General features: G+C 49.5%; 1 protein-coding gene across 27 annotated transcripts in view; it reads right to left on the reverse strand.

Moving 5' to 3' along the window:
* Window positions 1-22,706, reverse strand: part of LOC137304194 (sorbin and SH3 domain-containing protein 1) — a 357,720-nt gene that overhangs the window by 80,308 nt on the left and 254,706 nt on the right. For 20 of the 27 annotated variants that reach the window (XM_067972736.1, XM_067972735.1, XM_067972732.1 and 17 more), the window contains 11 exons: window positions 22,112-22,138; window positions 21,892-22,013; window positions 20,830-21,588; window positions 13,195-13,339; window positions 11,120-11,149; window positions 9,911-10,071; window positions 9,714-9,777; window positions 7,840-7,914; window positions 6,896-6,958; window positions 2,982-3,044; window positions 1,612-1,659 (listed from right to left, as the gene is read on the reverse strand). In XM_067972736.1, the coding sequence (XP_067828837.1) occupies window positions 1,612-1,659; window positions 2,982-3,044; window positions 6,896-6,958; window positions 7,840-7,914; window positions 9,714-9,777; window positions 9,911-10,071; window positions 11,120-11,149; window positions 13,195-13,339; window positions 20,830-21,588; window positions 21,892-22,013; window positions 22,112-22,138 (1,557 nt within the window). Of the gene's footprint in view, window positions 1-1,611; window positions 1,660-2,981; window positions 3,045-6,895; window positions 6,959-7,839; window positions 7,915-9,713; window positions 9,778-9,910; window positions 10,072-11,119; window positions 11,150-13,194; window positions 13,340-18,019; window positions 18,365-20,829; window positions 21,589-21,891; window positions 22,014-22,111; window positions 22,139-22,706 lie in introns of all 27 variants that reach the window. The other 7 variants (XM_067972747.1, XM_067972731.1, XM_067972730.1 and 4 more) reach the window with 7 other exon arrangements.

The following is a 22,706-nucleotide window of genomic DNA, read 5'->3' on the forward strand; positions in this document are numbered from 1 at the left end:
TTCAAACTAATTCTTAACAGGGGAATTAATACCTATTTGTCCATTGTTATTGCGTGACGTGTCTCACTTATCTTCTGTTCAGCGGGAGGAATGGAACACTTTATTCTACTTCTCATACCCACCGTCAGCATTGATGGAGTAAAATGTCCTTTTCCAGATATGTGGCTCAACCTGCCCTCCCAGCACAGCACCCCCTATAGCTCCAGTGTAATATTTCCATTCCTCCACCAGTGCTTTACTCCCCATCCTTGCTTTCCACAGTGGATTAGTTCTTGCTGAAGCTGCTGCCGATTCGTCAGAGAGGCTTTGCTCACCGTTGAGTCTTCAAAGACCCAGCGCTGTGAGGTCACCGTACTCGGGGCCTGACTGGCTGTATCCGCCCTTCAGTCTTCAAGCGTTGCATCAAAGCAGCTCATTGAGATCCCCTTACAGCTCCCCTCAGCTACACAAAAATATCCTCATCCCAAACATCACTTGCAGCCTAATAAATCAAATAACCATATTGATTTGCTGAGAAACAACCAATTCAAACGCTGCGATTTGAACCCAATATGGTTGTTTGATTTTTTGAATGGTTCAAGCCCGATTTTGGCTTCTGCCTCCGATGAGGATGTGTCTTTAGATAAAAACACACAAAGTAACATGATGTCCTGCTGAAGCTATTAAAGCTACCCCTAATATTAATCATTTAATGTCCGGCGGATGCATTCTGTATGGGCGAGTGAGTGAAATTTTTATATCATGGTTAAAAAAAATGTAATTTTTATTTTTTATGGAGTTTTCCCCATTGCTTGCACCTCATTGTTATTTGTAAATGTGCTGGCTGATTTGTCATGTATCATGGTTTACACTTTGGGTAATGGAGCTCCGTCGGAGCTGGACAAAAAACGACAGCTTCCAAGCTGCATCTGTCACCCACACAGAATGCATCCGCTGGACATTAAATGATTAATATTAGGGGTAGCTTTAATGGCTTCAGCAGGACGTCATGTTACTTTGTGTGTGTTTTTATCTAAAAGCCCTCTAGTTATCTAAAAGGAGTCAGAAGCCAAGATCGGGCTTGAACCATTCAAAAAATCAGATTGAGAGATGTGATGGGTTCAAATCGCAGCGTTTCAATTGGTTGTTTCTCAGCAAGTCAATATGGTTATTTGAGCCAATCGGAAAAGCTCGATTTATTTTTGTCCGCTCCAGATTCGATGTGCCACCCAAAGAATTAGGGGGAGTTTTAACCTAACTCACTGGGCGGGAAACCCACGGGAGCAGCTGGTTTTACACCCCGCCCAATATTGATGTCACTGGAGGGTAAAATATGGTGGGGAGCGAGAACATGGCCCAACGCCCCCATCCCAACCATCGTAACCCCCCACGCTACACCCGGATCCAGTCAGTTTCCTGACGGACGGGTTAGGTTAAAATTAACCTCTAAATGTGCAACAAACTAACGCTGAACTTTTAATCAGGTCGAGGGATTGTTTAGCTCAGCCATGATCTAATTGAATGGCGGAAGGCTCGAGGGGCTGAATGGCCTACTCTTGTTCCTATGTTTAGCGGGATCCTTTCCAGTTGTAATCATGGTTTGCAGTTTACGACAGAAAGCATGTTACTCACTGTCGTCAGAATAATGGTATCGTGGGGAGTACGACTCAGAGTCATCATCTGAAAGGAAAGCACATGATAAGATAAGACCAACCTCACACACTTACATTTAGCATTTCACACACGTTCTTGTCTAACTGGTAATTGCTCAGTGGACACCGAATGTCCCTCGATTGCTAGCTCTCAGCTTCAGGGTAAACTTCTGAAAATTGGCTGTTCTTGACCATTTGAAACATTGGAATTTGGGGCAATGCGTGCGAACGATCTTAGCACAAGATGTGCACAGTTAGTCGTGTATAGTTAGAAGGAGAAGTTGCACTTTTGAATCAAATCTCAACGCAGAGTTTTGCCTCATCCGATGAGGCACTGAACAGTCAGCTTTTGCGTGGAGTTTCCAGAAACTTCTAAAATGTAAACTGGAGGCCAAAAGGCTGATATTCCGAATGTGGGCTCTCAAAGCAGGGCCTTCCCCCATCAAAACACATCTGTGGAAAATTCAGACCATTTTTTCTACTTATTTCTGTGTCTTATGATATGCCGGAATTATGGATATTTATTAGTTACTAAACTTTTCAATTAATTTCCACCCGCAATTATCAGTACTGAAGCCATGATTCCAACCTGCCCTACCCCCACCCTGCCCCCCACATCTTTCCCCCCACCATCTGGTTTTGGGCTTTACATAAAAAGTGGCCAACCAGGTTTGGCTGGAAGTTTAACTGTCCAAACTTATACTGTTCATAGAATCTTACAGCACAGAAGGAGGCCGTTCAGCCCATTGTGCCTGTACTTGCTCTCTGAAAGAATTATCCAATTGGACCCACTCCCTTCCTCTTTCGCCATATCCCTGCAAATTTTTCCTTTTCAACTATATATCGAATTCTCTTCTGTAAGTTATTATTGAATCTACTTCCACCAGTCTTTCAGGCAGTGCATTCCAGATCATAACAACTCGCTGCATAAAAAAATGTCTCCTCACCTCCCCCCTTGGATTTTTTGCCAATTACCTTAAATCTGTATCCTCTGGTTACCAACCTTCCTGCCAGTGGAAACAGCTTCTCCCTACTTACTCTATCAAAACCCCTCAATTTTGAACACCTCTGTTAAATCTCCCCTTAATCTTCTCTGCTCTAAGGAGAACAACCCCAACTTCTCCAGTCTCTCCACGTAACTGAAGTCCCTCATCCCCGGTACTGAGTAACTGGGCACCGTGAAGTGGAACCATCGCAGGGCAAGAAACCTTTCACCATTCTCAGACCTTCAGAAGCTACGCCCTCAGTAAAGAGCTTGTTTGCATTGAAGCAACAGGTTCTGGTCACACAGCAATGGAAATTATGGGTTGACGACTCCAGAGGCACACAAGGTTGAAAGAGAAAAGGTACCTTCTAGATTATCTCTCTTAGCAACCTCTGAGAAGACATAGGTTGGGGTGTAAGTGTCCTTTTCTAGGAAAGAAATGGAAAGAAGGAACTAAGATGGATGATGAGAAAAAGCAACAAAAAAAAGAGGAATAATCAACAGAAAAGGTCACACAGAAAAGCTGAAATAAATCACATTGAAGGATGAGACCTGAACGCCAGGAGGTTGTTCCAACATGGAGCCTGCACTGAAAATGTTTCTCCTCTTTCTCCCCTGAAGCCAAGGATTTTTACTGGTACTTCAAAGTGACTATTTAGCCCAATCCTCCCCTTGCCCACCATCCACAAGCGCACACATTCAAACTAAGCTCACTGGATAGAGATTTGAAATTGGAACCCAGCCAGATTTGCCTTTCTCAGCCCACAGACACTAAGCCAAATGTAGGACTAATCCAACCAGCTGAGTTTGGCTAACCGAGGACACACCAGGAATAAACCCTGGGGCCTCCATTCCCATACGGCTCAGTAACACAGGGTGGAACCTACATCAATTAAGCTATCTGGGGAGCAACACCATTATTGTTCAATATGGATTGGTATATCACCACCCCTGGTTGTGTGGAATATACAATCTGATTTATATTCTTTGTAATTTTTTGAGTTATTTGGGTGTAAGCTCCTATTTCCAAATAGTGAAGCTAATTCCATCAAAATAATAGAATTAAAGTGAAATAATGCTTATGTAATGGGGAAATGAGTTAAGGTCACTGAAACACCCAACCAACGGCATTTACCCAACTCTACCCTCACTGTGTTTCGTTGCATGCACCGGGCACAACCAGAGTGCAAACACCAACAGGGCATTGATCAATGATTCAAATGCTCCAAAGCGTCTGGACAACTTTATCTAGCGATACCTTTCAACTCATCGGTAGTAGAGAGCTGGGAGCTGAAGGTGAATGGATTCCTTGTGTTACTGCTCCGCTAAGAGATACCTATCTTTGCAGCCACCTCTTGTGTATCTGGGAATACGTTATGAGATGTTATGTTTATTAGTGGTTGGGGGGCAGGATACAAAGGAGATGGATTACTTGATGGTGGGAAGATGAAGGAGCTAAAAAAAAAAGTGAAACTTGCTTAAGAAGCCAAATCACTTTGGATACAATGAACATGCCAAAGCAGCTCTGTACATCTACGTGTTGATAGTGTAACGCAGGCCCTTCAAAGATGAGACAGCGGAGGGTGGAGAATGTTCTTAAAACTCCACTTGAACTGATCTAATGAACAGACCAATAAAACTCCATCCAAGGGCTCCTCCAGTGGAGTGTTAAGTAGCACAGATCGGACGGTCCCAGGTTGAAATCGTACTTTGTGTTGAGTTGGTAGATCACAGAAGGGGCACAAACGGGTTGGTCGCATGGAGTAAGCTGGGAGAGAGAAAATAAAAAAATACAGCCAAGGTTCCTGCTCCTGAGGGTTATCCAGAGACCCCTGCTGAAAAGCATGTTTGTATACGCGTGTTGGATGAGCACAGACCGGGTTACAACTGCGAAGCCCTTCACAGTTGAGTAGTCTGTCTAGGTTCACATGTGAGGAACGGCCATTTGGAAAGATACCACAGGGTGCCTGGTGACCAGCGAACCAAACCCCCAGCAGGATCAGCACCTTCATGAGAGAAGGGGGGGGGAAAGGAGCCAACATTGGAGGGAGAAAGATCTGCTCCCCAAAATATTGTCTCTTAGTTAACGCTATGATTGGCACTCAAACACACCAATTGGAGCAGTACTGTTGCAGAGGGAAGCAACTATTGGCCAATCAGCATCGTAGCAACTATTGGCCAGACAGGGTTCATGGACAAGGGGTCACTGCCTGCCAATGGTCAAAAAAAAGGGCATTGGTCTTCAGGAGTTTTCTGTGGCAATCTATTTTTATTAATGGTCTTGGAGCCAGGAGGCTTGTGGCCAATCTTTTTACCAAGGTGACATTACATGCAAGTGGCGTAACGTGATGGGGTAGATTTTAAATCACCCAGCTCGGCGGGAATGGGATGCGCGGGGGGTTAAGATGGTGGGGGTGGGGGTGTTGAGCCATGTTCTCGCTCCCCACCATATTTACTCACTTTAATTCAGGCAGAGGATGGTCACCAAGCCTCTGGCAGGCGCGGGAACCTACTTTATATCAAAATGTTGCAGCGTTTTAACTTCTGGGCTTGGGAGGTCCTCAAGGGACAGACCCCGACAGCAAAACCAGGGCGGGAGTCACGGAGTGGACAGAAGAGGCAGAGAGAAGTTTTTAAAATGACACTTTTCTGTGGAATCCTTGTGGAACAGGAGTGTGCCCCCCCTCCCCCAGTCCTGGGGCCTCCCCAGCCCCGGCCTTGCCTCTCCCTCCCAGGTGCCGACATCGGCTTCCAAATCCCCCTGCCGGGGGACCGTTCCCATGGTTTCCCGGCGTTCCCGGCCCGATTCATGCTCCCACCCACCGTTCCTCACGTCACTCCCGCAGGTTTTGCTCAGCCTGAATGCGTCCCCCAGTTCAAATTGACCCCGATGTTTGCATAGAAGCCCAAAAAAAAATGGGGCTTCCTGAATCACTTTTTTCACAGACAGTTTCTCTTCAAGTCACAAAGGCAGAATAAGATGCTGGAAAGCAAAGAAGTGACTGTTTCCCCAGCAATAAAAAAAAAAGGTTTGGGTTCACACAGTGAACTGCACAGTGATTCTCACCTGTGAGGCCTGGTTTCAAATCCAACCAAGACCCCCAACTGATGGGCTGAAAAATTTCTCTGCAAAATGAGTTTGAATGGTCTCAACTAGGGTTGCCAACCCTCCAGGATTGGCCCTGGAGTCTCCAGGAATTAAAGATTAATCTCCAGGACACAGCTGTGAGAATAATCATAGCAGCATTAAAACAAACCTATGTTTTCTTTTCATTTTCTTTGAACACTTTTGCTTATCAGTTATAAAAATACTGGAGATGGGAAAAGGGGCCGTTTGACAGAGTCAAGAATCATCCCATCGGGTACCAAAGAGTTTGTTCGCTTTCCGATTGGCCGTGGGAAGGCGGTGCGCCATGAGGATGGACGTGTCGGGCGACCAATGGGGTGAGCCTGGGGTGGGGGTGGGGGGAGGCAGGAGGTCATGTGATGAAACCTCCAGGAATACGTCCAACCAGAGTTGGCAACCCTGGACTCAACCCAGTGGGTGTGAAGTACCGCTCGAAACTGGCTCTCATTGGCTGTTGCGGGAAATGGATAGGGTCAGTAGGAGGTTGAGGCTGAGGCACATTGTTGAGGCAGAGCTGAGGGAGCTTTACCCCACCCTGCTTGACAGTGAGACATGGGGGGGGGGGGGGGGCGATTTTAAACCCCAAGAACGGGTGGGTTTGGGGGCGGGTGGGAGTTGACAAAAACTTGGGTTTTGGGTCGCGACCGCAACCCAGCTTTATTTCCGGGTTTAACGACGGGCGTGTTAAATTACAGGCTTCCCACTGGCAAAGTCGGAAAATTTTGGGGTTGCAACCCAAAAAAACGACTATTTTTAACCTGCACCCACCCGTTCTTGGGGTTTAAAATCACCCCCCAGGTCCCTGAAGTGGGAAAGTGTATCATGTTCAAAGACTAACATCCCATAGATTCACCAATATTTAATGCAGCGTAAACAGAGCCTGTGTGCATCGATGCAGGTCGTGTCTAAGTGTCCCTGAGCCAAAGCACACCATACACAGAGGGAGACAATGCTGATTTGCACTTGGGCCAATAACAAGTTAGGATATGATCACAACACAGCCGTTAGATGCAAGCATAGCAAAGCTCTCCAACTCTCAGCTAAAGGCCAGGGCAGTAAGCAACTTAATGAAACCCAGGGGTGGGGGAAATACACTTAGAAATAAGGAAGGAATCTGTGTGGTGGATGGCAGATTCCATTCCCTTCTGTTACCTTCAGACTTAGGACTGGGTGTAGTCTCAGGAAACTCGTAGCTGGGCGTGTAAGGATTTTCATCTGCAGCAGAAAAAAGCAGATTGCAACTCTTAAATCATCTTCCCTTTCCTCCAGTCTTCCCCTTCTCCTCAAGGCGGTAACCTACTGGCAAATGGGTTCGTGCGCACCAACAACCCCACCTGTGCCTCATCAAAGCATGTGCGAGTCGGGCGGGGAGCGGAAGCAGGCTATTCGACCGCAGGAGGAGTCACGGCCAAGCCCGATCCTGTCCCTCGCCCCGATACCCGAGGCTTTATTTTCAATCCCAGGCCCAGAGGCACCGAGGTTAATTGCTGCCCCTAACGGTCCTCTGGCTAAGATCAGTTAACCCAGCCCAGGTCTGGGATAGGTCCAGGGCCGATCCTGATCCGAATGGCTCAGTACCACACCTGGGCTAATTTGCTCTTCAAGCTCCAACACACATCCCATTTTTGATCTGTGTATGTCTTTGGGTGGGAGGAGTAAATACAGAATTACATAGAAGTTACAACACGGAAACAGGCCATTCTGCCCATCAGTCTGTGTTTATCCTCCACACAGGCAGGAGTCCTAATCCCATCTGCCCACCATGTTCCCGTATCCCTTTATCCCTCATTCCTTCAACCACCTATCCAAACTATTGTTAAATATGGTCTTTGCTTTAATCACTACAGATACATTGAGGAAGCTCATTACACAACAAAACAAATTTGGCCCTTCGAGAAATGCTTTGCTCACATTCCGCCATCTCATCGCAGAGGATATATCCCACGATTAAACCTATAATCTACAGGGGAACGACAAACAGGCATCCCAAGCTGACAGCAAACCAGCTAAATGACATTAAATAGACTGGCGATTAGGAACGACCAGGATTTAAACACTCGACAGCACCACACACAGAGTCTCAACGCTGCTGATACCTTCTCTTTGGTGCTGGTTTTCGGAAAGCTCGGGAAATCTGTAGGTAGGGTGGTACGGGTTTTCTTCAGGAGTGTCTGAGTGGAAAGGTAAGGCATTGAGAGACAAAAAGAGAGGGGAAAAACAAGTGAAGATTCAAAAGAAGGAAGACAAGCTGCAGGAAAGAGGTCACACAAAAGGTCGCAGGAATAAACCGCTAGGAAAGAGTGACACAAGCACCTGAAGGAAAGTGTGAACAGAGCTTTGTCAGACACAAATATAACAACGACTGTCTTTAAAACACTTTTTACCATCCAGTTTATTCAAGAACAGACTTACAGGGCAGATTATACAAACTTGCGGTTTGCCCAACAGAGCATGAGTGGGAAGTTTGGCCGCGGGGGGAGGGGTTCAGTGCCGTCCGAGAGAGTCTCCATCCTGCAGGGCACATTGACCTTTGACCTCCACGCACGCGCTTCCCAATTTGCATTGCCGCCGCGCAAAACTCTCGTGGCAGGAGCGTGGTCCGCTGATGTCTGCCTGATTGTTTGTTCCTATTTCTCGGGGAGAGCGAGCGGCAACATGTGACCAGGCACCTCCTTCCTGAGAAAGTAGCTGCCAAAATTCTTGCCGCCGCTAATTTACAGACGCGTAATCCAACTGTGTAAATTGTATAAAACGCACCATTGAGTTGCTTTAAGTAGAATTTACAGCACAGAAACAGGCCATTCGGCCCAACTGGTCTGTGCCGGCGTTTATGCTCCACGAGCCTCCTCCCATTCGACTTCATCTCACCCTATCTGCATATCCTTCGATTCCTTTCACTCTCATGTGTTTATCTAGATTCCCCTTCAATGTATCTATGCTGTTCGCCTCAATTACTTATTGTGGTAGCGAGTTCCACATTTTCATCACTCTGAGTAAAGGAGTTTCTCCTGAATTCTTTATTGGATTTATTAGTGACTCTCTTATATTTATGACCCCCTACAAGAGGAAACATCTTCTCTAATTCTACCTTATCGAACCTCTTCATAATCTTAAAGCCCTTCATAATCAGGTCACCCCTCAGTCTGGTCTTTTCTAGGTCAGAGGCTGGGTATTCTGCAGCAAGTGACTCACCTCCTGACCCCCCAAAGCCTTTCCACCATCTACAAGGCACAAGTCAGGAGTGTGATGGAATACTCTCCACTTGCCTGGATGAGTGCAGCTCCAACAACACTCAAGAAGCTCGACACCATCCAGGACAAAGCAGCCCGCTTGATTGGCACCCCACCCACCACCCTAAACATTCACTCCCTTCACCACCGGCGCACTGTGGCTGCAGTGTGTACCATCCACAGGATGCACTGCAGCAACTCGCCAAGGCTTCTTCGACAGCACCTCCCAGACCCGCGACCTCTACCACCTAGAAGGACAAGGGCAGCAGGCACATGGGAACAACACCACCTGCACGTTCCCCTCCAAGTCACACACCATCCCGACTTGGAAATATATCGCCGTTCCTTCATCGTTGCTGGGTCAAAATCCTGGAACTCCCTTCCTAACAGAACTGTGGGAGAACCTTCACCACTCGGAATGCAGCGGTTCAAGAAGGCGGCTCACCACCACCTTCTCGAGGGCAATTAGGGATGGGCAATAAATGCCGGCCTCGCCAGCGATGCCCACATCCCATGAACGAATTTTTTAAAAAGCCCCAGCCTGCTTCTGAACAATGGAGCGAAACGGGCACGAGTCACTTTACCAAAACGCAGCTCCCCTTTAAGACAATCATGCTGCTGAAGGGGGGGGAAAGGTAATAACTATACAAGCAGTTAAAAAACCTTGAAGGATCACTGCCCGATTCCTAGACATTGGGAACTCGGGGATTAAAAACCCATCCACCTCAAGGTCACTTTACCTTTGCCAACTTTGTGGATCTGTTTGAACATCGTCTTGTACCAGTCTTTGGGCCGCTCGACATTCTGCAGGAAAGAGAAATAAAACAAACGGCACCGAGTCAAGCCCATCGTTACTCCGAGCAGGTACCCACTTCCCACAGGAGAGCGGCATTACACACGCTTCGAAAGACGACAGCACGTTCTGGGACTCCCTCACCTTGATACCCAGGTCCTCGGGGGCGATGAAGGAAGACTGTGGCATCCGTACCACCTTGTGACGCTTGCTGTCCATTGCCCCAGTTGTATTGACGGTGGAAAGGGTTCCCGCTGCAGCCGTAACTTCAGCTCTGTGATCAGTTAATCTGTCTGGCACAGAATCTGGTAAGAAAATAAAGAGCACAAAAATGTGCAGTGACTGAAATAAAGCAACGTTGCAGCCATGTTTAAACCATTTGGGCTGCAAAATTCCTATTAAGGAAGAAAGTGGAATAATTATTTAACCTCTGGGGTTAACCACAGTTCGAATGCGAGGGAGAATAGTGGCCTGTGCTTGCTGACTGGTTGTATTCTCTAGTGACCAGTACAATTTGGCATCAAGTGACAGATTTCTTTTTTTAAAAAAAAAAGCTCATTCTGCTGCTTGTGAACACACATCGAAAGGTTCAAATCGGGAGCTGTGCTGTCAATGTGTGTGCTGGATTCAGATGTCATCGCAGTACTCGATATTATTACTAGGGGCAAGCTTTCTTCAAATTTTTCATTCGCCCTCCCTGTGGCTCCCACAATGAAATGGAGACAGAAAATCAAATCAATCTCAGCTTAAAATTTAAGGTCTAAATTGTTTTTAATGATGTCGGACTGTGTTTTGTACTGTCCTGTGGAAGACTGGTTTTACATGGTCAGAGCAATGAAACAGGCTCCACTGCACGATCCCCACTAATATCTAACAGATGGGTACGGTCGTGTCGGGGGTCACAGTACGAGACTAATTAACCCGAAGATTCTGAGTTCAAATCCCAACACGGCAAGTTGTGAAGCTCGATCCAATAAATCTAGTAATTTTCGACCTAACACGAAGGGAAAAAATGACTGTGAAAAATGGGGTTAAAACCCTAATCAGTTAATCGATGAACCAGCCAAACTCGTCCTGGTCTGATCTGCATGGGACTCGATCCCACATTACGTGGGTACGCCTAACAAGCCGGTACAACGAAGGGATGGCCAATGAAGGTGGCACTGCCAGCGTCACCCACATCCCGAGAACAAGTAAATTGTTCGTGCTGCGGCCACATTGTCCAACTCGCTTGTCTCTGCCCTGGAGCTGTGTCATAGTGTGGGATGTTAGCACAGACTTGCCGGTTGCTACAGGCGGAGAAGAATTTTGTTTTAAAAAAAACAAATACAAAGTCGGGCAGCTGCTCCCTACCTGACAGGCTGTTCAGGCGCTTCTGTTGTTCTGGTGATAGAAAGAAAATAAATTGAAACGCATGCTCAGGTAAGTCATCGATTTCTCTCCAAATTCCCCTCCCTTGAAGTTGGGTGTGGGGGGGTTCCAGAGGCACTGATGACCCCAATGCCCATTCTTCATGCCCATCAATGAGCGTCCACAGGCTATTCACCTGCAGAGGCATCACACAGAGGCCTGTTATCAACCCACCCGCGCTCTCTAATTGGATAACAAGGTTGCTTCTCCCCCCCCCTCTCTCCCTCACCACAGAAACCAGTTGTAACTTCCTCAACACAGACCAAGGACCAGGGAATAAATTAAAAGCAGTGATTAAATGCAGCCCAGCCCAGGGAGATCCCAGATTCAATTTCCAAGTCTTTGTTGAGTGAACTGATCTCAGACTGAGGGATAATTGGAATCAGTGTTATTTTACGGTGCTTTAATCCAGTACGCCATTAGGGGGAGGTGATGGCCCATGTTTTCAGACACTCCCAGGACTGGAGATCTATCAGTAAACTCAACGTTCTAGCTGGTCTTTGAATGGAGGCCACACATCTGCAAAGAGTGAGGGGTCACAAAGAGTGAGGGGGTCACACAGAGCGAGGTACTGTGTAAACCATCAGCACAGAAAGGTGCAGCCAAACTCCTGAGGTTCCCCGAGTACCACCAGTGCTGAGTATAGCAGCAACTAACACACTGCTCCCCGCAGTAACAGGTCTACAGTTAAAGTTCTCTCTCGTACAATCTTGATGCCACTTGAAGCAAGCGGTCCCCTCCCCGACGGGAACACCAGCAGAGCTGCTGTTGCTTCACCTCCCAATCGTGCAGTGCTTAACCTAACTGGGATCTGCGGGCTAAGCTTCTCTCCGAGGACCACAGAGTGAGCATTAAAGGGACCCTCCCCCCACCCGTGCCGACCAGGAAATCAGAGTTGCGCTCGTCGTTTCCTGGACTGCTTGGGGAGCGGCTGAGTTTTCCGGTCGAATGTCCGTCTTGAGAACGTTAGCCCTCAAGGGGCTGCATGTCAGGACAGGAGGAATTGAAGAGGCTTCGAGCAGAACAATTCGGGGGTCACTTTAGCGCCCTGGTTTCCTCCCCATCTCTCCTGAAGTGACTCCCCGTTGACGAGGTGAATTCCCACTGTCTCTGACAGCCTCCACCCTGCTTCACGCTATGAGGGGCCGCCATTCTCCCTGGTGTAGCCAGCAGTGCTTGGCTATTCGACTATGGGAGGGCATTCGAACCGAGCCCAATCTTGTCCTCACCCAATGTCCAATGCAGGAGGGCCAAGATTTCCCACCCTCCCTTGCTGATTTTCGGGCTGATCCTGGGCAGGCAGGGTTGGACAATGGGATGAGGAAGGACTCAGTCATTCCCTTGCCCATATTTAGGCCCGCCTGCCAGAAGTGAAGGGTGTTGAACCTCCCAGATATGCGTGGACACATTCAAACGATGCTCAACTGATGGAATTACACCAGTCCTTTGGCCCATCGCAACACTGGACCCCAGGGATGTCCCCTGCCTTCAGCTGCCTCGGCCCTAAATTCTGGAATTCACTCCCTGAGTCGCTCCTTAAAACCTGCCTCTTTGACCAAGCTTTTGGTCACCTGTCTCAATACCAGAAACATTGAAATGGCCCCAAGACTGTGACTGAGGCGCAGCTGTATTCAGGGGGGTCCTGCTAAAGAGGCTGGGCATTCTCCAATCGGGAGTCACTGGAGGGTCGCCAACTCTGCTTGGACATATTCCTGGAGATATCAAGTGGCCTCCAGTCTCCAACCGCCCCACCCAGTCAAAAAGCCTTTTTGACCCTTCTGCAAAATATTTACAACTAATCTCCCGGTTTGCTCTCAGCAGGAGATTAATCTTTAATTCCTGGAGACTCCAGGACAATCCTGGAGGGTTGGCAAGCCTATGTCACTGGGCAGCGATTTGCAACAGAAACCCTGGCTTGATTTTTCCTCTGGCCTTTACGGAGACGGTGCAGTTATAAACATGTAACAATCTTTGGTCAAAACACCTCGGAGTCTGCAAATCTGTGCACTCACGGTTACCTCGGTTGTGCTGGAGTAAGACTATAGTAGGATTGACGGAGGTAGTGGAAGGGTAGGCGGAACGTCTGCTGGGTGAGCTGAGGAACGGCTGCGCCTCGGTGCTCGCACTGGACGATACTCCTTCGCTCACCATGGGCCGAACATCCTTACAGACAGGAAAACAGTGGGTTATGAAAGGAATGCTCGCTGTGCTCTCTCGGTTACAGAGCGCCTCCCGAAACCCTCGGAGCAAACAGCAACCCGAATTCAGCTCGATTGTTACGAGCCATTTCTCTAAACTCCAAACTTTTAACGATAACGACCCTGCCCCCTGCCCCCTGCCCCCTTCCATGGCACAAAGCTAAGGATGGACGAGCACTAGCTGGGTGGGGGGCCATTCCCGATATGTGGTCCTGGAGAGTCCCAGTAGCGGTGACGTGGCAAAAAAAATCTCCTCTTGCACAGAAGGAGGCCATTCGGCCCATCGTGCCTGTGCAGGTTCTTTGAAAAAACTATCCAATTAGTCTCACTCCCCTGCTCTTTCCTCATGGCCCTGCAAATTTGTCCTTTTTATCCAAGTATTTATCCAATTCCCTTTTGAAGGTTACTATTGAATCTGCTTCCACCACCCTCTCAGACAGTGCACTCCAGATTATTACAACTCGCTGCATAAAAGAAATTCTCCTCATCTCCTCCCTGGTTCTTTTGTCAATTATCTTAAATCTGTGTCCTCTGGTGACCGACCCTCCTGCCAGTGGAAACTCTATCAAAACCCCCTTAAATCTCCCCTTAACCTTCTCTTCATCATTCGATAGAAGAAAAGGATTTCTGCAGTTTTGTCCTGTCCTTTTCCTATCATGCTGACGGATGGGTCCCACCCAAGTGCCAGACTGGAGAGCGAGTGGTCACTGAGCCATTCGACCATGGAGGTTGGGGGTTATCACAGCCAAGCAGCCCGATCCCATTCTCACTCAACATCTACACCTGCCAACAGATCAGGTCACTGGGTGGGCAATCAGGAGCCGGAACCCGGATAAAATCTCCCTGCCCCAGCCTACAAAGAGATGCTGAAGTCAATCAAAACGGCCAAGTGTTGCCCCCCATGGCACAGGCCCAGAATTCAATCAAGAGAAGTGTGAGGTAATGCATTTGGGGAGGGCAAACAAGGCAAGGGAATACACAATAAATGGGAGGATACTGAGAGGTGTCGAGGAAGTGAGGGATCTTGGAGTGCATGTCCACAGATCCCTGAAGGTAGCAGGACAGGTAGATAAGAAAGCATATGGAATACTTTCCTTTATTAGTCGAGGCATAGAATATAAGAGCAGGGAGGTCATGCTAGAACTGTATAAAACATTAGTCAGGCCACAGCTTGAGTACTGCGTACAGTTCTGGTCACCACATTACAGGAAAGATGTCATTGCACTAGAGAGGGTACAGAGGAGATTTATGAGGATGTTGCCAGGACTGGAGAATTTTAGCTATGAGGAAAGATTGGATAGGCTGGGGTTGTTTTTCTTGGAACAGAGGAGGCTGAGGGGAGATTTAATTGAGGTGTATAAAATTATGAGGGGCCGAGTTAGAGTGGACAGGAAGGACCTATTTCCCTTAGCAAAGAGGTCAATAACCAGGGGGCATAGATTTAAAGTGATTTCTAGAAGGATTAGAGGGGAGCTGAGGAAAAATGTTTTCACCCAGAGGATGGGGGTCTGGAACTCACTGCCTGAAAGGGTGGTAGAGGCAGAAACCCTCAACTCATTTAAAAAGTACCTGGATATGCACTTGAAGTGCCGTAACCTACAAAGCTATGGACCAAGTGCTGGAAAGTGGAATTAGGCTGGGTGGCTCATTTTCGGCCGGCGCGGACACGATGGGCCGAATGGCCTCCTTCTGTGCCGTAAACTTTCTATGATTCTACGAAGTGCAGCTGTGACCTTCCTGGTCCTTACGGCTCAGTACCGCACTGGACGATATATTAATCCACCGCCTCAATTCAAACAAGCAGCAATGTTCACAGTGACCTCGATGTCTCAATTTCAGGAGCATTGCTTTAATTTGAAATTATGTAAAGGATAACATTTTAAATACAAGCTGCCAAAATATATATATAAAAAAAATAATTCCTTTCCATTTGACAGCTGGAACAGCTCAGCTGAAAAGGTATAAATCAATCAGCCATTATTGGGTCCGGCAACATGTTAAACACTGCTTGCTACTTCAAAGTATTTAAGTTCTGCCAAGCACATATTAATAAAATATCAGCCAAGACGTTTGTGAAATGCTTGTACTCAGTGTCCCAGTATTACACACACAGCTTCTCTCATTTCCTACTATGAGTTCTAGCTGCCAAAGACACTCCACTTGCAACACACTGGGACGCACGCTCTCACGCACTCTCACACTGGGACACTCGCTCACACTGGGACACTCGCTCACACTGGGACACTCGCTCACACTGGGACACTCGCTCACACTGGGACACTCGCTCACACTGGGACACTCGCTCACACTGGGACACTCGCTCACACTCTCGCTCACACTGGGACACTCGCTCACACTGGGACACTCGCTCACACTGGGACACTCGCTCACACTGGGACACTCGCTCACACTGGGACACTCGCTCACACTGGGACACTCGCTCACACTGGGACACTCGCTCACACTGGGACACTCGCTCACACTGGGACACTCGCTCACACTGGGACACTCGCTCACACTGGGACACTCGCTCACACTGGGACACTCGCTCACACTGGGACACTCGCTCACACTCTCGCTCACACTGGGACACTCGCTCACACTCTCGCTCACACTGGGACACTCGCTCACACTCTCGCTCACACTGGGACACTCGCTCACACTCTCGCTCACACTGGGACACTCGCTCACACTCTCGCTCACACTGGGACACTCGCTCACACTCTCGCTCACACTGGGACACTCGCTCACACTCTCGCTCACACTGGGACACTCGCTCACACTCTCGCTCACACTGGGACACTCGCTCACACTCTCGCTCACACTGGGACACTCGCTCACACTCTCGCTCACACTGGGACACTCGCTCACACTCTCTCACACTGGGACACTCGCTCACACTCTCGCTCACACTGGGACACTCGCTCACACTCTCGCTCACACTGGGACACTCGCTCACACTCTCGCTCACACTGGGACACTCGCTCACACTCTCGCTCACACTGGGACACTCGCTCACACTCTCGCTCACACTGGGACACTCGCTCACACTCTCGCTCACACTGGGACACTCGCTCACACTCTCGCTCACACTGGGACACTCGCTCACACTCTCGCTCACACTGGGACACTCGCTCACACTCTCGCTCACACTGGGACACACGCTCACACTCTCGCTCACACTGGGACACACGCTCACACTCTCTCACACTGGGACACACGCTCACACTCTCTCACACTGGGACACACGCTCACACTCTCTCACACTGGGACACACGCTCACACTCTCTCACACTGGGACACACGCTCACACTCTCTCACACTGGGACACACGCTCACACTCTCTCACACTGGGACACACGCTCACACTCTCTCACACTGGGACACACGCTCACACTCTCTCACACTGGGACACACGCTCACACTCTCTCACACTGGGACACACGCTCACACTCTCTCACACTGGGACACACGCTCACACTCTCTCACACTGGGACACACGCTCACACTCTCTCACACTGGGACACACGCTCACACTCTCTCACACTGGGACACACGCTCACACTCTCTCACACTGGGACACACGCTCACACTCTCTCACACTGGGACACACGCTCACACTCTCTCACACTGGGACACACGCTCACACTCTCTCACACTGGGACACACGCTCACACTCTCTCACACTGGGACACACGCTCACACTCTCTCACACTGGGACACACGCTCACACTCTCTCACACTGGGACACACGCTCACACTCTCTCACACTGGGACACACGCTCACACTCTCTCACACTGGGACACACGCTCACACTCTCTCACACTGGGACACACGCTCACACTCTCTCACACTGGGACACACGCTCACACTCTCTCACACTGGGACACACGCTCACACTCTCTCACACTGGGACACACGCTCACACTCTCTCACACTGGGACACACGCTCACACTCTCTCACACTGGGACACACGCTCACACTCTCTCACACTGGGACACACGCTCACACTCTCTCACACTGGGACACACGCTCACACTCTCACACTCTCTCACACTGGGACACACGCTCACACTCTCTCACACTGGGACACACGCTCACACTCTCACACTGGGACACACGCTCACACTCTCACACACTGAGACACACGCTCACACTCTCTCACACGTTAACTCATGCAGTGTCCATGCAAGTCACAGTGATACTACAGCCAACTAATAGAAGTAAATCCAGAGACATGGGTCAGTGGAAGTCAACATTATCCTTCTACTGCTTCATACAGGCAGAGACACAGAGAGAGAAAGAGAGAGCAAGGTCCTTGCTTTAAAGGATGTGTTAAAATAAGGTTGATTGATCAACCAAAATCGGTTAATGAACGATTAAATGCTCAGGGTACTGTCTTCTCCATGTACCAATAATGTAGGCACACTACAATACACAGCGGGACGACACGTCTAGGTTTTATTCTAGGCAAGAAGCACAATGCACGACAGTAAACGTTCAGCCACTAAAACAGCCACACCACACAGTGAGGGAGCAGGAATAGGTTATTTGGCAGGCCGGAGTGCAGGCGTTGACAGGTATTATTGCTGGGAGGGAGGGGAGGGAGGTTCAGAACCGCGCGAGCTCTCAGTGGGCCTTACTGTGCGTGGGGAAAATCCGCTGAGCTGAGACTCCGTGACACTGTGCAAGTCGGCAGCAGGAGGCAGAGGCGGTGGCAGCAAGGGCACTGGTGGGTTAATGGGGGAAGCGGAAGTGGATGAGCACGGAGTGAGGGAGGCTGCCTTCTGCAGGTGCGGAGGGATGAAGTCGTCGAGTGTAGGCAGGGTCAACTGTGCAATGGCGGGATGAGATGGCGGGGGTGACGAGGCCTGGTCAGCTGATACCAGGGGCGTGCACAGGATCTCCTCCCTTTCAGAAGCTGCGTTAGCGGTAACTCTGCTTGACCAACCTATCACCTCATACTGGGCTATGCCAGCAGATGAATCCTGCAGGGAAAGAGGGTTCATTACTAAAAGAGGCTAAATTGGTTAATTGGCCATTCAAGGCAACATATTGATCATAAATCAGCTCAGATGGTGGCAGAGGAACCGAGAAACAGCCTATCCCTGTAGTACTCTTGTCGATGAAGTCTCAGATGGGCTACACTTACGGTTATAGAGAATGATGCACTCTTCCTTAAGGGTTCACAGTTAAAGGTAACTCAAACTATGATAAAAATTAGAACTTTGGCAAGCCTTTGTTTGTAAATTGTTCTGAAACTCTGGGACAGTGGGTCAGGCACTGTCCTCTCACACTCCGGGACAGTGGGTCAGGCACTGTCCTCTCACACTCCGGGACAGTGGGTCAGGTACTGTCCTCTCACACTCTGGGACAGTGGGTCAGGCACTGTCCCCTCACACTCCGGGACAGTGGGTCAGGCACTGTCCTCTCACACTCCGGGACAGTGGGTCAGGCACTGTCCTCTCACACTCCGGGACAGTGGGTCAGGCACTGTCCCCTCACACTCTGGGACAGTGGGTCAGGCACTGTCCCCTCACACTCTGGGACAGTGGGTCAGGCACTGTCCCCTCACACTCTGGGACAGTGGGTCAGGCACTGTCCCCTCACACTCTGGGACAGTGGGTCAGGCACTGTCCCCTCACACTCTGGGACAGTGGGTCAGGCACTGTCCCCTCACACTCTGGGACAGTGGGTCAGGCACTGTCCTCTCACACTCTGGGACAGTGGGTCAGGCACTGTCCTCTCACACTCTGGGACAGTGGGTCAGGCACTGTCCCCTCACACTCTGGGACAGTGGGTCAGGCACTGTCCTCTCACACTCTGGGACAGTGGGTCAGGCACTGTCCTCTCACACTCTGGGACAGTGGGTCAGGCACTGTCCTCTCACACTCTGGGACAGTGGGTCAGGCACTGTCCTCTCACACTCTGGGACAGTGGGTCAGGCACTGTCCTCTCACACTCTGGGACAGTGGGTCAGGCACTGTCCTCTCACACTCTGGGACAGTGGGTCAGGCACTGTCCTCTCACACTCTGGGACAGTGGGTCAGGCACTGTCCCCTCACACTCTGGGACAGTGGGTCAGGCACTGTCCCCTCACACCCTGGGACAGTGGGTCAGGCACTGTCCCCTCACACTCTGGGACGGTGGGTCAGGCACTGTCCCCTCACACTCTGGGACGGTGGGTCAGGCACTGTCCCCTCACACTCTGGGACGGTGGGTCAGGCACTGTCCTCTCACACTCTGGGACGGTGGGTCAGGCACTGTCCCCTCACACTCTGGGACAGTGGGTCAGGCACTGTCCCCTCACACTCTGGGACAGTGGGTCAGGCACTGTCCCCTCACACCCTGGGACAGTGGGTCAGGCACTGTCCCCTCACACCCTGGGACAGTGGGTCAGTGGGTCAGACACTGTCCTCTCACACTGGGTTCTAACTCAGTCTCCTCTGCCTGATGTTGAGACATGTTGGAGCAGAGCAAATGGAACTTTACTCTGCTTCTGAGCCCTGCTGTACCTGACCTTGCTGGGGCTGCCTGAATTGGGAAAGTGCTCCAATCTTCACCGACAGCCCTCACCTTAAAATCACAAACTCTGTTGAGATGGTCATCGTGTCACTTAGCGAGTGATGTCAAGGTGACAGAATCGATGCACCCAGAGGAAGGCCGAGAATGAACACTGCAATTTGAAAAGGGTTTTTCTTGTAGCTTTGTCCCACCCTAAAAGGTGCTGACTCATGCTGGGAGACACTTCATCGGGTACATGCCACCTCTGGTAGTGCACCCACGTGGTCATCCTGGTGTGAGCCTGGACAATGAGGGGGAAAGCGGCTATTCGACTATGGTGAGCATCACCGTGGAGACTGATCTCGTCCTTCCCCATCATCCACACAAAATCACCTTGCAGTAGGCGGTACAAAGGAGAGAATTGGGTGGGGGGCACGGGGGGACCCTGGGTGATTTACCTCTTTCTAACCCACACAGAGGCCAATCTCATGGTCCTGATCAACACTCGGGAGGAGACTGGGATCTCAGCTCTGACGGGGAACAATCTTTTACCTTTAAACGTTATCTGAGAGGACAGTCACTGATTCTTTCTCCTATCTGATTCCAACAATATTTCTCTCCCCAAAGCACCAATTCCAATTTCTAAGACACTGGTCTATCACAGACTGTGTTTGTTCTAATGTAAGGAAGGTTGCAGAAATCCCAGGCACACAGAGACCTTCCAATGTGAGACCAAACCAGAGGCACCGATGAGCAAAGACAGGAGGAAAGCTGCTTTAAGAAAGAAAGGCTCACATGCATCTCGATGGAATAATCTTGTGACAGCGGAAAAATGGAAGTGGTGGGGGGGGGGTGAGAAGTGCCTATTGTGGAGTGGGCAGATATCATCACTGCAGTGCGGGAATGGTGAGAGAGCGACAAATAGAGAGAGTGAAAGTTGAATAGATACCCCACTGTAGCTGTCTGCCCATTGAGGGCGACTCCCATGAGCGATGGAAAGAGCTTCTGTTTCTGGTCTCAGACCAATAACCTCGGACGCCTTCTCCTGATCCAGCGCTGAGCTTCTGGTGTACGGCTGCGGTGACTGCTTTAACCGCAGGACGCTGGCGTGGGCACTGCCGCACTCAACCCTGGTCAAGGACACCTTAAGCGAAGGTTTGGGGGGAACTGGTGGGGGAGAACTACTGGTGCTGGTTACAGGCGACTGTATGCTCGTAGCTGGTGCTGTGAGTAGATCAAATTCCCAACCTTCTGCTTCCTTGGGTGCAACGCGGGTGGAATTTCCAGATGAATAGAAGCCAGTGTTGTTAGACAAACACGCGATGTACAGATTACTGACCTTTCTTGCAGGGGCCGTCCCACCAACGGAACCAGTGGCTGGAATACCTACCCAGTTGGCAGACTCGAAGGTGACGCCTGGTTCTGTTGCCGAGAGATTGCTGCAGGTAACACTGTGGCCAGCATGCAGCGCTTCCCCGGTTGACAAGCTGGCGGACTTTGAGATGGCACCGGCGCCCTTGGACAGGTGCGGGGCGGGCACCTCGTGACAAACATTAAGCGGCGCTGATTGCCTGTGCGTGCGAGATTGCTCAGGTCTAACGTGCATATAATCCAGAATAGGGACAGGCGCAAAATAAGACGGTTTAACCTTGTCGGGGTGACGCCATGCAAAGCTCTCTTCCTTTGGGGGTGGGGGGACAGGAGGTGGCTTTTATTTTTTTTGGAGCGCGAACGACACAAAACAGAAAAAGAAAAGTTAAAATAAGTACAGAAGAAGAATTAAACCAAAAAAATTAGTTCTCACTTGACAGTCGCTGAATTACAAATGAGACGACAGCAATATCAAATTGTCTGAATTGACCTCTCCAGATCTAACAAAACAATCTTTGTATGTTCTCGCTCTTGTATTTAGGAGGATTTAATCCGATTCTATAACGCTCTCCGAAACGACTGCTGTTTCTCAAATCGTTTTTCTAACATTGACCGACCCAAGGCTGTAAATCTTTGGTACCTGGGGCTGCGTTCTGTGATCGCTGGGCAGGCTTGGTCGCACGCTGCGAAATCCTTTGACTGCCAGCGATGACGAGGGGGCATCTCCATTCGCGTCGCAGGTCGAAGGTGGCATCCAATCATCTGCGGGCCGATACAGCAAGATACCCAGAGTCAGAACCGGTAACCCCACAGAAAAAAAAAAATAGGACCAGAATGAGGAAATCTCTGAGCTCTCCTACCTGTCTCTGAACTTGGCAGCTCGGCACCTGCGTTTTTTTTTAAAACAGGAAGCAACAAAATAGGGAAGAAACAAAACACAAAAGAAAGTTACTCACACAGTGACCAGCTTGTCGAGAGAATTAAACACAGTAAGACATTGCACCAAAATATTCAAGGCAAAACCTTTTCTGTGGGTGCCTGCTCGTACTGGGCTGTTTGTTACCATAGCAACCCATTCTAAACATGATGCCCTTGCAATTTCTGACCGCTGCTCGCACAATATAGTATTGATGCTCAGAAATGAAGACAGCCATTGTTCTTCATCTCCATTATTCACTTGCGGAGACAAAAAGCAAAACTTGAATTAATTTATGCTGTCGTCTGCTGGCTCGAAGCACGGCCACAGCACAAGATGTGAAATGCCACAAATAACTCGGAATTCAGACTCAAAAGTTTTTACATGTTGTGTGGGCAGAGAATGAACAAAGCAGCACTTTGAAATATTTGCTTATGTTTCTAGTGAAGGCAGAACCGAAGAGAAAAAAAGGAAGGCCCCAGCAATTCAAAACATTCACGTTAAAAAAGGTGGGATAACGCGCGATTAAAATCCCAATT

The sequence above is a fragment of the Heptranchias perlo genome, chromosome 36, assembly GCF_035084215.1.
Source record: "Heptranchias perlo isolate sHepPer1 chromosome 36, sHepPer1.hap1, whole genome shotgun sequence".
Lineage (NCBI taxonomy): Eukaryota > Metazoa > Chordata > Chondrichthyes > Hexanchiformes > Hexanchidae > Heptranchias > Heptranchias perlo.